The sequence below is a fragment of the Trachinotus anak genome, unplaced genomic scaffold (genome assembly GCF_046630095.1).
Source record: "Trachinotus anak isolate AG129_WGS33_773 ecotype Australia unplaced genomic scaffold, CSIRO_AGI_Tana_v1 ptg000025l, whole genome shotgun sequence".
Lineage (NCBI taxonomy): Eukaryota > Metazoa > Chordata > Actinopteri > Carangiformes > Carangidae > Trachinotus > Trachinotus anak.
The window spans coordinates 6,826,112-6,841,511 of NW_027273876.1; the positions used below are offsets into that span (position 1 = coordinate 6,826,112).

At 40.2% G+C, this 15,400-nt stretch overlaps 3 protein-coding genes across 3 annotated transcripts; 1 reads left to right on the top strand and 2 right to left on the bottom strand.

Annotated features, from left to right (window-relative positions):
• Positions 1–2,524: 2,524 nt before the first annotated feature.
• pigf (phosphatidylinositol glycan anchor biosynthesis, class F) lies at positions 2,525–5,094 on the bottom strand. The gene is made up of 5 exons (XM_071461790.1): positions 4,714–5,094; positions 4,502–4,593; positions 4,231–4,347; positions 3,996–4,104; positions 2,525–2,875 (listed from the first exon to the last, which is right to left on the bottom strand). Exons 1-5 carry the CDS (start codon positions 4,939–4,941, stop codon positions 2,762–2,764), a joined length of 660 nt encoding a protein of 219 aa, XP_071317891.1. The 5' UTR covers positions 4,942–5,094; the 3' UTR covers positions 2,525–2,761.
• Positions 5,095–6,185: 1,091 nt separating this feature from the next.
• Positions 6,186–9,608, top strand: cript (cysteine-rich PDZ-binding protein). Its single transcript, XM_071461791.1, has 5 exons — positions 6,186–6,346; positions 6,532–6,597; positions 7,128–7,182; positions 7,432–7,535; positions 7,904–9,608. Exons 1-5 carry the CDS (start codon positions 6,331–6,333, stop codon positions 7,966–7,968), a joined length of 306 nt encoding a protein of 101 aa, XP_071317892.1. The 5' UTR covers positions 6,186–6,330; the 3' UTR covers positions 7,969–9,608.
• gch2 (GTP cyclohydrolase 2) lies at positions 9,156–12,929 on the bottom strand. Its single transcript, XM_071461788.1, has 6 exons — positions 12,566–12,929; positions 11,705–11,814; positions 11,422–11,477; positions 10,845–10,876; positions 10,637–10,721; positions 9,156–10,054 (listed from the first exon to the last, which is right to left on the bottom strand). The coding sequence occupies exons 1-6, from the start codon at positions 12,855–12,857 to the stop codon at positions 9,925–9,927; spliced, it is 705 nt and encodes a 234-aa protein (XP_071317889.1). The 5' UTR covers positions 12,858–12,929; the 3' UTR covers positions 9,156–9,924.
• Between the last annotated feature and the right edge of the window lie 2,471 nt (positions 12,930–15,400).

The window sequence follows — 15,400 nt, forward strand, 5'->3', positions numbered from 1 at the left end:
GTCTGAGAATTGTGTTGTTTTTTGTTTCTTTTTCTACTCTATTTCTAATGAAACCACTCCACTTTTCTCCTCCTGTTTCTGTTTGGCTGGGGTCTGCTTATATTTCAGAGCTGTTATATTTCACATTAACAATGATGGTGCTAGAAAACTCAGAGGAAAAGTCCCCAAAGTTATTACGATTCTTTCTGAGGAACATTGATGTCTGTAGCAAATTTCAAAAGTCAGGTAATCACCAAAATCATTTGGGTATGAAGTCTCAGAATAATGAACGTCTGAACAAGATTTTGTGAAATCCATGTAGGTGTTGAGCTGCTGAAAACTTTGACCTGCTGGTAGCGTTGGATGAGAAGTCCAGGCATCACCACTCAGCCGTCACCATTTCTCTGGCTTTGAAAACTGTCCAATCTAACATATAGCAAGCAATTTTCACATCAAGTAGACACAGAGCAACATTAGCATTCATTTGGTGTCGGTCCCTGGCTACGAGACAAATCCAAAATCCAATATTCGCTGTGCTTTCCACTGTGGTTTGTTTTCCTCTAACTCCTGAGGAAAAACACAGCTTTGACTTTCTTCACCAGCTATCTTTGCCAGTCGGCTGCTTGTGCTGAGTCGGTCGTGCACAGGGGAGTTGAGCAGGATTGTGCTTGCTGAAAACAACTGGCTGCCGTTAATAAGAGCGGTGAGACTGGACCTCGTGTTAAATTTGCAGCCATCTTGGTTTGAAAAGATGACCTTAAAGAGGCGGGAAAAAAAATCTGTATGGAACTGCAGAGTTTGGGTGTTAATCCTTTATTCTCCACCGCATGAGCAATGTATTACCGATTTATTTGTTTTTGCTCGTATTTATATGTATTTTTAAAACACTATTGGCCGCAGAGAGCAGAGGGTGCTTCTTAATTCAGAGTGTACTACCGTGTCTGTTTGTCCCTCCTCATAGGAACAATGCAGAAACATAAAAGCTCTGCAAATAGCAAACACAAAGCTGAAACAACTGCCTTGTGGGAAAGGCTGGGGAGAAAGGGTGGGTGGAGGCTGACAAATTACCTCTGACCACAATGCCACAATAGGACAGCCTGAAAACAAACGGTGAATAAATAAAGTTCTCTGAGATTGAATGAGGAGAGGAAACAGTAGCTTGTATACACGTGTGAATTGTCTCGCAGATGAAAGGACCACAAGTGGGATTCATTCCCAATTCCATGTATAAAAACACCTCAAGGGACAAAAAGAGACAAGTATGAATCATCTTAGCTGTCCTAAAAATATACACTCACACTGCTCGGAGGCTGGAGGTGAAATCAGGGTGAGATTAAGCTCAGATTGGGGTGAAATCAGCTTCATCACTCTCTCTAAGGGGACCTACTCGCCACTTCCTCTGTTCTCCACATTTAATAACACATTAGAACCAAGGTGGAAAATAGAAAAAAAAAAAAAAAGCCACAGAGAGTAAAGGTAATGGTGGTAACAGCGTGAGGTCAGATTGAATTTCACCAGAGATGGAGGGAGAGATTGAAGCATGAAAAGGGTGTGCTGATTGGCGTTGTAAGTGTATGTAGGCTACTTAAATGGGTTTGAAATTCTCTCTCTCTCCCTGTATGGCTTTTGAAAATGTGTTTTTCCCTCTTTTCTCTTTTTCCTCCAGGCTATTTTTTCTCAGCCTTTCCCTGGCAACAACCTTATGAAAGAGATCAAACACAGGGCGAATGGATAGCTCTGGCCCTGGCTGTGTGCTAACACTGTCAGTCCCGATAATACTATACAGCTAAATTCACACTGCAAAAATGACATCTCATTTTTATTCCTTAGACATAGTTACAGTATAAGATGTAGTTGTATTGTTGTGCAAGTGTCTGCAAACGACATCCCTCATTTATTTTGCAATTTGACACTGTGATGCAGAAAATGCAAGTTTCATCATGATTATTGGGCTGCGAGGGAGAACAAGAGATGTGGGCAGCATGAAAGGAGTAAAATGAATGTCCCTAAAATGAAAGTGAATCAATATGGTTGCCTGAGGAAGTGAAAAGGTGGAATGAGAATGAGGGCGGGAGAGGGAGGAGGGTGTTGAAATAGTGTTGGAGCAAGATTAATGGTTGTTTAAAAAGGAACAGTATTCATCAGCAGTCAGCTTCAGGTGCAGAACGGCGTCTGTGTGTGTGTGTGTGAGAGATAGAGTGTAAGTACATTTTACAGTCAGTATTTAACTTTCTAACTTTCCCACATGACTACTTCAGTAAATGACCACCCAGCCATAATACTGATGACTTTTTATTACTTTGCAAATGATTGCAAAGCTGAGTTTCTTCTCTTCATTTAAACTCTGTTCCCTTCACAATACACACACACACACACACACACACACACACACACACACATATATACAGTGGTGATCCAACAGCCCCACCTGCAGGTTTAAGCATTATTAGACTCAATCACTCAAACAGATACTGAGGAAATTTTAACTATAAACTCATCACCTCGTAATCAACCAAAAACATCAATCAAAATTCGCACACCGTCGTAGAAGTAATACTTTATTCATGTCAAAGGTCTTCAGGAACAGATCCACACTTCATCCGTACAAAATAATCATAAGTCTTGTGTTATTACAAAATCATCATCTCTCCTGCAGGCTGCAAACAGAGTGAATGCTCCCAATAAATAATCAGTAAAAAGTTAAATTCAGCAGGAGGACAAAATAAACACCCTCATGGTCACATTCAAACAAGCACCGACGTACAAACACGTGTCCGTTCTATCACTTGCACTTGTATGTCAGCTGTTTGCGGTGATAGTGGATCCACGCGGGGGCAGCAACAAGCCCCGACAGGAAGCCGATCAGGGCGCCCAGACTGCAGGAAACAGGCCAAACCTGTGAGAAGAAGAGGACGAGTGAGTCTGATCGTTCGCTGCTGTAAACTGGGATGAAACGCTCCAGTTGCACTCATAGATCAAGAGGGGCTACACTATCTTCCCCACAAGCACAACATCTCCTCTCGTGTAATGTTCAGTTCGTTTAAAGAGGAGCTTCTGAAGGAAAAAAAAAAAATACAGCTCCACTGGCATTTAGAGTTATGCTCCAATAATCAAAGTCTACATCTAATTTGCATTTTCCTGCAGTCATTTTGCAGAGAACTCCCCTCGCCTCTCCCTTTTCGTCATTTAAAAAAATTGGATTCATTAAAGAAAGAGAAATATTCAGTGGTTACTGTATTTAATCCTAATTTCATAGAGGTTGCATTTAATACTGTTCAGTGACGAATGGAAACAGCTGGCTTCTTGTGAAGAGAGGAAACTATGAAGAGACTGTGCTGTATGCCAGAGGCAGACAAGCAAGATGACTGGAAAAAAAACTGACAGCAAAATACTCCTATTATTGTGAAGTTCGAGAAAAGCAATATTAGGGACACGCTTGAATCATTTGGTGCATTTACTGTTTGTTTAGGAAGATGATGTTATTTATAAGGAAGTGCTTTCAAGTTTGGAAGTGGTTTGAATAATTTCAGTGGCCTGAAGGGACACAACTGTCCAGTAACTCACGAGGAAAAAAGCAAAAACATTATCCTGCAGCAATTTTGTGGGGTCCTTTGCTTTTTGCTTTCTCCTTTTGCATTTTTAACTTTATGCTAAACCAGACCACCACTAAACCACCATAACAGATACATTTCTTATATCTGCGTCTGCTGATTCATGACAACAGGACTTGAAGCTCTATAGTGTCAAATTCCTCCTTTCACTCTTTGGTAACATTTTTTGTGAATGAAATTTTCCCACGATAAGAGCAGAACAGGGGATTTCAATTCTGCTAATGATAAAATCTAATGAACGTGCACCTCCTGGTGAACAGGTGGCACTCGTGATCGAAACGAGAATCTTCCATAAAAAAAGAGGTTTAAGGTAAGAATATAAAATCTTCTTGCACGATGTCCAGCTATAGGGGCAAAGATCCCGCAGTTTGCATTTTGTTTAGAGGATTTCCAGTGTGTGCTGACCTGCCACGGCCTGTCCCAGTCCAGAGGTATAGGGAAGGCTCCCACCCAGGCTCCTACCACCGTGCAGGCGACTGTAATCTGTAGACAGGTGTCCCACACAGACATAGCTCTGGAGATGGAGATAGAGCAAAGCAGGGTCAGTCAGATTCAATTTAGTTACACAAAATAAACACATGAAACACGTGACAGAGGGACAGAGGGACAGGGAGAAAAGAAAATCAGATTTTAAGTTTACCCGTGCCGACTAAACACTCGTATCCAGGCCTGGACGTTGGGCCCAAGCACACAGAGACACCTCAGTGTGGTTAGAGAGGTCAGGAGCACAGCAAGGGAGAATGTCTCTAAGGCAGATCTGGAAAACAGTAATTTGAGGCTCATAGCTCCAATCAAATCCCGAAGTAGCAGCACTGAGTTTTAAACATTTTGTGGACTTGTCAACCTGTCAGTGCAGCACAGATCAGAAATACCTGTATAGGTATAGTAAATGAACATCACCATGTACTCACTCAATCAGCGGCGCTCCGTAGAGAACCACCACAGAGTGAAAGAACAGGCAGGACAGGAAGAGGTACACACAGGAACGAAACAACCTGGACAGCTGCAGAGAGAAACTTTTGAGCTTTTGAGGCCTTTCCAGGTAATCACAAGTCTTACATAGACAGTTTTTCCAGACAATTTAACCAATTTACACCACTACCATCCCCAACCCTGCGGTTACCTTATATCCCAGCGTGTGCTTCTTGGTGGGCGGTGTGACTCCGAGGAGCCAGAAGACGGCGACGCTGACCACGGTCACCGCGCCGGACACCGAGTAGAGCCACAGCAGGTGAGTCCCGTACACCGAGAAGCCCTGGACGAACACCGCAGGTAGGACGGTGGCCATGAACACAGAGGCGGCGATGATGGCGTGAGTGGACGCCATGGCTCGGATTTCATGGTCCCACATGATGGCTGCTTTACCTATAATCTATAATTCAATAATATCTATATAATATCTATATTTAAACCAAAACGAAACCCGTTAAGATGTTAATTCAGCAGCGGTCGCGCAGACTGCGTTGAGTCCACTTCTCTTCCGTAAACATGGAGCTACAATGACTTCCGCTTCGACTTCACAATAAAAGTCCGACGTTTTCACCTGCGCAAAAGCAAAATGCACCGACACTTCTGAAATACCGAGAGAATAGTGTTTTGAATTATTTATATATATTTTCATTATCGATTAATCTGCTGTTTATTTAATCTATAAATCGATTAATTACCCTGTCTCTAAACTGTTACAAAACCAACAGTCCAAAACATATTTAATTTGTTATCATATAAACTAAGAAAAGCAGCAAATCCCCCCAAATTACGAGGTACTTTCTGCTAGAACTGGGGATTGCATAACATTTTTACTTTAAAATGACTTAAATAGGTTATCAAAATAGCTGCAGGTTATTTTTTCTGTTACTCAACTAATCAATTAATAGACAATTTTTTGCACCTTGGTTTTTAAATTATAACATTTTACATATTCTAAATTTGTCAGGTGTACAATTTTACACATGCACTTTATAGTTTATGCCATCCAAGAAGAAGTGGGTAGCCTATTTGTAACAATATTTATAATGTACAGCAGTGTAGAGTCAGTCTAGTTCTTTTTAGGATAAATTCAATTATATGTTCAAGATCTAATGTGCGCTTCCTATGTTTGACCTGTGTGAATTCTATAAAGCTCAACTTAGCTTTACACCCTGATTTACATATTTTGCTCTCAAAAGATTCATATAGTCTATATCTTTGAGAGCAAAATACCAACACTGAACTGGGAAATATTGGTTTCCAGCACTATACATGTTACCACTGGGATGAGCTGCAACCCAGAGACTTGTGATTGTGGGTCGTGTGTGTGATCATTGCTGTGAATGGCCACATTTCCTTGTTGTAATCTTGTGTATAGATAATTTTTTTTTTACCTTTCGAGAGATTTCCTGAATAATAATAAATGTCATGTACAAGAGTGTCTACCACCCTCATGGTACTTCTATTTTGAAGCAAAAAATACTAATCTGCAGCAAACAGGAAGTATTATTTTGTAGGTGACTTTCCAACTGTGATGAGAACCATTTAAAGAAGGCGTTGACCTCCTGTGACGGACAGTACAGTCAGCCAATAAAATTTGAGATGCTCGTAACGAAGACCAATCAAACTGCAGCAAACACGAACAGGCGGAATAAGCGACCGGAAGTTTACAATCTTCTACGGAGCAAGCTAGCATTTAGCAGGCATTTTTCTTTTATTTTCTTTTGACCGACTGTCCGAAAGCCTCGCTTATAACGAAAAACCAGGAAAGATGGTTTGTGAAAAATGTACGTATCACACTATTCAGATGCTTTTTACCTTAAAGAAACCAAATCTTTGCTGTTTGCGAAGGCTGGGGATTCTTCGAAAGCTAACGTTATGCGGCTGCTAACTGCTTTCATATTGGTTTATAAACAACGTTTTTATTTCTTTAGCAAGTTTATTATTCTCTTTGTGTTACTAATTGTTTCAGGCGAGAAGAAGCTTGGCAGGGTCATCACCCCCGACACCTGGAAGGATGGAGCTCGGAATACAACAGGTTAGCTCGGATCCTTAACTCCAAAACTTCTATTATTACATGGTAAAATACTCCTTTTACCAGTAAAAAATCCTGTTTTGAAAATGTTACTTAAGGAAAGGTTTGTAAGAATAGTCAGGAAAATATACTTACTTACTCGCAGAAAAATGCTTTAGTTTAGCTAAATAAAGATAAGACTTCCTAGATAGGCCAGATGTAAGTCCCAGCAAGATGTAGTATTTACACATCTGGTGCTATATCTGTCTGGACTGATGATATTTCACATGTTTGTTTTGTTTCAATGTACTATTGAATGTTATCACTGATCAACATCAATTTTTGCTTCTGAACTTCAAATGATAGTAACTACACGGATAACAAACACAAGCTTGGCCCCGCTTTTTGATTGTGATCAACACATCACACTTTATTTTATAATCCCACAGCTTTCATACTATTTCTAATTTCTCTTTTTCTTTTAATTGTGGCACACTGTAATGTACTGTTATTAAAATGATGATGTTTTCTTTCTATTTGCTTCCTTCACACAGAGAGTGGCGGGCGCAAACTAAATGAAAACAAGATGCTGACTTCTAAGAAAGCAAGGTGAGTAGCTCCATAAAGACTGACTTTAAATCCAAGTTTTATTGTGTGAGGAAAAGTACAACCATCATTATCCCTGTTTTTATCTGCAAGAAGTTACACAAATGTTGTTTTCTGACCACTCACTGCGATTGTTGCACATTAGCATTTAGCATGTTCATTTATTCCCTAAAGCCATGCTGCTGACAGCCTGAAAATCATACAGTAATGGTGCATTTCTAGTTATGGATCTATTATACATTTCCCTCTCAGGTTTGATCCTTACAGCAAGACGGGCTTTGCCATCTGCAGGATCTGCAAGAGCTCAGTTCATCAGTCTGGATCACACTACTGCCAGGGCTGTGCATACAAGAAAGGTATAAACTCACCCACACTGGACTCCATACTGAGCTGAAATCCGTGGAAGTTTTGTGTTGCACTAGTGTGTTTTCTCTTTGAGAATTCCCCTCAGTCTTCCCCATAACACTCATGTGTTACCATCCAGTGTAGTTTAACAAAGAAGATGGAGAGGAAACTTCACTGTCATGTTTGAGGTTTTTACACAGATGAAAGAAAATAAATTGTTTGACTTGTGGAGCCTTGCAGATGACCAGATGACTTGCAGATCTTGACTTGTGGAGCAGAGATAAGCTTCACTGACAATACCAACTTACAGTAGAGCCTGAAAATATCCGTTTGATGCTTTACTCTACCCCCCCCCCCACCCCCCCTTTTGTCTCTCCAGGAATCTGTGCAATGTGTGGAAAGAAGGTTTTGGACACCAAGAACTACAAACAGACGTCTGTGTGACAGCGCGCTGATCCGAGAACAGTTCTGCAAGTGAATAATAGATGTGAGGATGAGACTGAGGTGTATATTTGTCATCTTGTCACGTTTGCAATATTTTTCCACAATTTCATGTCATTGACAGCTGTACCTCTTTCCTAACTCTGTGAAAGAGAGATATTTGAAGATGGCTTTGTCCTCTTATTATAGGATATTATATAACGCTACTGGAACTAATACAGTGGCCATACACAGGGTAGCACTGTCATCTTCAAGTTATCCAGTTATCACTTGTTTCGTAAGCCAAGGCTTCTTTATTTTTTGTATATTTTAAATTAAATTCTTAGATCTCTTTTGCTTTTTAAAAATTATTGATTTCTGTATGTAATATGTCAAGTGTTGCATTTTTTTTGAGTGAATTAAAGCATCCAATATGAGGACATCATTTGACAGGATTATTTTGTACCCCAGCCTGAAGTCATAAAGGGTATAATTTTAGCCTCTTACGCACAACATACCCATATTTGTCCTGTATGCCTGTAATAATTGGTTTACTCAGACATAATCATATTTGGAAACTGCATGCTGCACTGTCAGTTATGGAAACCCCCCAACCCCCCCTTCAAATTGCTGTCAGAGATAGAGGTTATAGTTCACAAGCTGTCTGATGGCAGGGTCCTCCTTTGATATTTAAAGGCCTTGCTCGCCCTCAGGCTTTTAACCACATGTGTACACGCTTGCTTTTATGTCTCATTATTCATTTATGCTGTTGTTCCATAGCACAAAACAGCACCAGGCTTCAGCTAATACAGACGATGTACAGAAGGTAATGTTTGGATATGGCAAATGTCAGTGAGTCTGATGTTTAAGCCAGTTTAGCAGAGTGTGTGATCCGCTGTGATCTAAACTAAAAGATCTACAACTACATTTTAAAGTGACTATAACTGGTTATATAATTCTGAATCCCTTACTTAGCTTGTTATATCACTCCCCTTTTGCTCCTGTTATTCTATGTTGTGGTGCTTTCAGGGACATCAGTATAATATCCCAGATTATACCTGTTACTCAGTGAACCTAGAGCCATCAATGCTCACATCATATGTATGAAGGCTCTTTAACTTCACATAATTTTGTCACTTTCCCAGTATAAATGTGCTACATACTTAAACTGTTGGAATATGTAGTATAAAACTGAGACACATTTGATAATATATAACCATTTTGTTTTATTTATAAAACAAACATAACACACTGACCCTTGGGTCTGGGCTGTTTTCACTTACACAAAGAAGGTTGACAACTTTCATAATGTTTCCATCACATTATTTAGGCAAAGAATCTTCAAAATACTGCTGCAGTGGTCACTCATAAAAGCAAATATCTACTCAATACATCACTCTTTGGACTACATATATTATAATAATTCAATGAATATCTTAAAAATGTCATATATTACAAAGACTTATAAACGTATTCAGAGTTGACACAAAGTTTGTTAAATTACTAAAATCACTGGATTCTAAGTACAATAATATAGCAAGGAAAGGTTCAGGAATATCACTGATAAAAGCACCGATGAAATTCACATCAGGAAAAAAAGAAAATCTTTCAGTACTGTCACACTACAACATTGCACTGAGGTTTCATAATTTATATATATTTTTTTTAATTAAAAAAAACAATTACCAAAAATATCTACCAAAGGCACAAAGACTGTGAGTCTTACATTTCTTATTTTGTTCACAGTGATTTCAAATGATAGATTTCAGCAGCAGGACTGAAATCTTTCAGGCTTCAGTGTATTGAGGTGAGCTCCAGAGTTGGCTTGGATCCTGCATCAGATATTTGCTTTACGTTTCCTGCCATTGGTTTGTCATTTTCTTAAAGTAAAGTCAGACGCAGATCCGCTGTCACTCCAGAACTTTCCATGTGCTACTGAATACAGAGGCTCGGGAGTGAATGGTACATGAATGACATTTGCTAGTTGTGGTGTGAAAGAGTCAGGAACTCCTCCCGGGTTTTGGGGTCCTCTAGGTAAACCCCCAACATGGTGCTCGTCACTGTGCGGCTGTTCATCTTCTGGACGCCTCGCATTACCATACACATGTGCCTGAAAACACACATAACACACATGGCTCAGATTTGCAGCATGCACTGTGTGTAGCCTGAACATGCTTCCAGGAAATTCATGGACCTAATCAACATGTGTTTAAGGGGGAACTCTACCGGTTTCACTCATAAAAACGTCCCAGTGGGTAATTTAAGCGTCAGGTTTTGACAAGCAAAAAGAATGAATGGAATAAAAAATATATTTCTGATTCTACTGCACTGATTTTGATCCTGTCCATCGTGAGTCAGGCAAAGTTATAGGAGTGGAATGCTAAATCAACTCTCTTAAAGCAAGGCTATGTGACTTGTGTTGAACAGCAGCTACTGAGGACTCAACATATGTAACTAATAAAAGTGGACAAGAGTCATAAATTCCATGAACTCACTCAGTAATGTCCATTATAAGGCAAAAACAACCAAAAGCCACTGCTCATACTAATTGTGGTAATTCTACTTTTTAAAAGTCACACTGTCTCACTTTAAGGAAATGCTTTCACATGTTGCCCGTGAGGCTTTAGAGCACCATTAAAATCATACAAATGATGAGAATGAAGGCTGCGTGTGTGTTTATGTGTGTACTTACGCTGCTTCAATAACCACGGCCACGCCTTTTGGCTGCAGAGCCTCAGATATTCCCATGGCAATCTGCTTGGTCAAGCGCTCTTGTACTGAAAGGAAGAAAATAAGTGGACATTTGTAAACGTGATAATAAGAAAATGAAATTCAATTTTTTGGGGGGTAAAATCACGTGCAAAGGCTTTCAAACTTGCACAATTTCTTCGATTGCTTACCCTGAAGCCTCCGGCTGAAGATCTCAACAATCCTGCAGAAATCAAAGGAGAGAGTACTGATTACAGATCAGCCGTAATAATGATTAATCTTTTAATAAACAGAGATAGGCATCAGTCCCTGACCCCTGGTCTCCACACTGGCCGTCCAACTGTGCAGACCCTTCATCTGTGAATGATTCACCCCACTGAATTCTCTGAATCTGTCGCACAAGATTCAACTACAGCGAGTTTGTCTAAAAACCCAGTGACACTGTTATTCTGGGTTTGTGTATTCAGAGATGGTGCAATATTTTAGGGAAGGGAGAGAAGGAGACAGACAGGCTGTGATAATAACTGGTGATTCCCACAGGTCCGAAGGGATTTTCTCATGGCTCGAGAGCAGAGAGTTTAGACTTGTGTCTGTGAGTGTGCTTGATGAGGGGACTAGATGTGGCCAGTGGGCTTAGAGTCTAAGCCTCCAGGTCAATGCACCGAGATAACAGAAGAACGCAGCCACCCAGCACTAACACCAGAAATATACAGCCACAGTGACAGCAGCATGGTACGAGTGAGAGTGTGTGAGTGTGTGTTGTGTTACCTTGCCAGCTTGCTCAGTCCCACCACTTTTTTGTTGGGGATATACCCAATGTGAACCTGGAGAGAAATGAGAACAGATGTCACACAATCAGAGTAAAAGGCGGTAAATTTTAGGAATTCAATGCTGTAATTACTGTGCTGAGAAACACACACACACCAGTCATCTACATCCCCAGGGCAGTTATTTGTGTTTTTCACACAAATAATCACTTTAATTCACTTGAATGTCTTAAATTCCCTTTTGGTTGGTGCACACACACACAAACAGAGAGAGACAGACTTACCTTTCCAAAAAAGGGCACCAGGTGATGCTCACACAGCGAAAACATGTCTATGTCCTTCACGATCACCATCTCATCATGATCCTCATCAAATATGGCGTCATTTAAGATGTCTGGGGGCAGGAACACACAGATACATTTTTAGAAATACCGTCAGAATTTGCAAGTACTAAGAAATGTGGTCATCGCCAGATTGGCGAGTTTGAGACTATAATGTTGAATCTATGAGAGGTTTCCCTTTGATTTATGAATAATATCCTAATATCTTAAGAGATTTCACTGTAATATTGTCTAGTACTTGCTCTTTATAGCATCTTTAGGAATCATGTAGTTCTGCAGCTGACAATTACTGGAAGTGTTTTTTCTATGAATTCCTAGAAAACAGTGACAACTGTCCATTACAGTTACAAAGTCTTGTTTTGTCCAAAGAAAAACATCAAATATATGATGATATTTGGTTGCTGATTCATTTTCTGCAGACCAACTAAGAAAATGAATTGTCCCAGTTGTTGTAATCTAACAGATTTAAGAATCTCATTATAGTCAATAGCCCAAATTTGAACTTTTGTGGAAATCTGCCTGCCTCCAGAGTAGTGCGCTGACTTACTTCTGTGAAGATATTCAGATACAGTAGCTGCTCCTATCTGTTTAATGCAACATCACCTCCACAAACAACAGCCTCTGAAAGTTGAATGCGCACTCTCGGACACATAACAAGTGAAACGCGAATGGGTTTCTGCTTTTCCATTCCCTCAACAATGCTTTTTTCCCCCTCCCATTTAAATCAAGTAGCATGTCACATTTTCTTTACACGAGGGCATCTTCCAGTGTAAAAACCCGTCCGACGGGAACCTGTTGACTCACCGTCGATGGTCTCATGGTAGCCCTTGGTCAGGAACTGCATGGCCTTGGCTGCGCGCAGCGGCGTGCGCAGCAGCCCCTGCCGGTCCGTGTCCTCGCCGAGCTCCCGCAGGATGCTGGTGTAGGCGGCCTCCAGGGCAGGTAAGCGGGACTTGTCCTCGGCCTCTTTGCGGGACGTCTCCTGCTCGCGGTGCACGGCGGGCGTCTTGGTGTCTATGATGAGGCTGCTGAAACCGTTGTTGCAGTGGAACTCCTCCACGGCGTCGTTGACCTTCCCGTTGCAGTGTCCGTTCATGGTCGTGGGCGCTTTCTGACTCTGGAGGGAGAGAAGGGAGGAAGAGAGGATGAGACAGGATACTCCTATCCCCGGTGCTCACCGGGTTTATAAAGCCCAAACCGGCTGCCGAGCGCGCACCGCCTTCCCATTGGCCAATGCGCCACCCACGTCAGCACACCGAGTTTCGTCAGCAGAGTTAAATGCCAACACAGAGCACCTCTTCCTAAAGCGAGCGCTGCGTGGAATCAATTTTCTCTGCGTCTCTGTTAAGTTGACACGTTTCATCGCCCTCATTCATTAGTTCTGATTATTTTACACAGCTAGAGACTAGACAAACCTTTCTTACAAAGCTCGGCAGGCTCATGACTTCACATGGAGATGGAACATGATTTTTTTTTTTTTTTTGTGCAGTCAGGTCTGTTGTGGGTGTTTTTAAATTGAAACTTGCATGTAAATCCTGCGGCAGAGCGAAAAACCTGATGCAGGAAGGCAGGAAAACATTCATGATGCGTTCACGATTTTTCGAGATTGTCATAAAATAGGTGGCCGGTTGCAGTAATCATTCCTCAGGTTGTAATTAATGGGGGAAGAAAAAAAAAATCACAGACCAAAAATGTTTTCCAAAATGTATCTGAAGTATTACAGGGCTTCAGTTGTCCTGATTAAACTAATCCAGTGGGTAATTTCCACTTCTGCTCAACTGGGAAACACTGTCAGAGGAAATACAAGGGGGAATTTTATACTAAAAAGATTCATGTTTGACGACACCCTGTTGATTTGTCAACTGAAACTGCTAAATCCTCATAACTTTAGATAATGTCTTGAATACATTATTGCACAGAAGTAAGACGCTTGATTTTGTTCCACATCCCCGACATTAAGAAGATATCTGTACACAATAGTCTACTTGTAATGTTCTACTGTTCAGATTATTTGAATGATGTAACTTGCAGGTGGAGTGAAGACTGAATATTTCTGTATAATAAAGTTTATTTATGTAGCACTTATCAAAAACAGAGTTTAATCATTTATGTTTGGAAAAAAAAAACACCACAAATGTCCATCACAATTTCCCAGAGCCCAAGTTGACAAATGTCTTGTTTTGTCTCTACTCTATGTACAATGAAAGGCTGCAAATCTTCAATTTGGCAAAGCTGGAGCAAGCGAACTTAAGAGGCAGTTCTTATAAACGACATGATTCATCTAATCATTTCTGCCCTCTTTAAAGATATTAGGGGCTCTTTAAATCTGCTTTGACAATCTATCTGTTTCTCTGTTGACACATTTGGGTTTCAATATTTCAAACCTGCACACAACAGAAGACACAAATAAACAAAGGGCACAAGAAAAGTTGTCAAAACTGATGGAGTGTGTCAAGATATCAGTGGAAACAGCCTAAACTTACACCTTTTGCATCCTGAAAAGAAAAAACACCACTAGGATTGTTTCATCATTTACAGCAGAGACACATATGAAGCACTGAGGGATCACTCCATAAAAAAGAGAGGTCTGTGGTTTATCCCATCAAGAAATAACTAAAGGACAGAACACACTCTAGGTTGTTCTGACCCCAGTAATGTGGTTTTCCATTTGATCCAGATTACTGGATCGTTCATTTGACCCAACCTAGTGAGTGAAATGAACTCTATTGCTTGGTTAAATATTACACATACACTAGTTTCCCGTCTCATTGTCCTGATACTCTATTATTAATGACAAAAACAATAACTGTAGATTATGTAATAATTATTTGTGTGTCATGATGATTATTTCCCATGATGTATGGGAACATTTGATTGGTTTGTTTTGTTTATACTCAACCATGTTGGTCCCCACCTGTTAATTACACATCAGTTACTAAGTGTTGCAATATAACTGACATTGAAGTTATCAAGCTTAAATATCAAAATGCAAAAATTTGATTAAACTGTATACAAATTAAATTTGTATTCACATTCAATATTTGTCAACCAAATGTAGGTCATTTGGGAATAGTAGTTTGGACTAATATTATCATTGTTAAGATTACTATAATGTTGAGATTGTCATTAATATTAAAACCCACCACGCACACAGCACCAGATCTTACAAGCTTGTTTATAGTAAATACATTTAACTGTTTGGAAGCTTATTAGGAGGGCTGTCGATAAAACAGATAAAGATTAAATTAGCAATAAATAACTTATGACATATTATCATGAGAAATAGCTTAGCTGGTGTCATCCAGCACAAAGTGCAGTTTCCCTCTTACACTTTGCCAGTTTGAATCTAAGCTCTCTGTACTGAAGAAAGAATTCAAAAGGGTGATTTATTAAGTTAAACGAGTCTCCAAACTCGTGCAAATAATTAAAATTGTGCTGTTAGGCTCATTACCCCCTAACCTCTGTGATGGCTCAGAGATGCCGTCCTTTTGCATGTGGTGTGTGACCCCTATCGTAACTGATGCGCAGGGAGGGGTTTAACCCAAACTCTGTCAGCTGATCCTTAATTCGCCATAAGGATCCATTCAGTTTTAAGGCTTACAGACACAATGTTAAATGTCATACTGAGCAATATATTCT

Coding starts and splice junctions, on each gene's coding strand:
- pigf (XM_071461790.1), bottom strand. CDS start 4,941: ATGTGGGACCATGAAATCCGAGCCATGGCGTCCACTCACGCCATCATC. Junction 4,348..4,501: donor TACGGAGCGCCGCTGATTGA/GTGAGTACATGG, acceptor ACTGTTTTCCAG/ATCTGCCTTAGAGACATTCT. Junction 2,876..3,995: donor ACTGGGACAGGCCGTGGCAG/GTCAGCACACAC, acceptor TTCTTCTCACAG/GTTTGGCCTGTTTCCTGCAG.
- cript (XM_071461791.1), top strand. Junction 7,183..7,431: donor CTGACTTCTAAGAAAGCAAG/GTGAGTAGCTCC, acceptor TTTCCCTCTCAG/GTTTGATCCTTACAGCAAGA. Junction 7,536..7,903: donor GGGCTGTGCATACAAGAAAG/GTATAAACTCAC, acceptor TTGTCTCTCCAG/GAATCTGTGCAATGTGTGGA.
- gch2 (XM_071461788.1), bottom strand. CDS start 12,857: ATGAACGGACACTGCAACGGGAAGGTCAACGACGCCGTGGAGGAGTTC. Junction 10,877..11,421: donor GGACTGAGCAAGCTGGCAAG/GTAACACAACAC, acceptor TGATTTCTGCAG/GATTGTTGAGATCTTCAGCC. Junction 10,722..10,844: donor CTTCAGCCGGAGGCTTCAGG/GTAAGCAATCGA, acceptor TCTTCCTTTCAG/TACAAGAGCGCTTGACCAAG.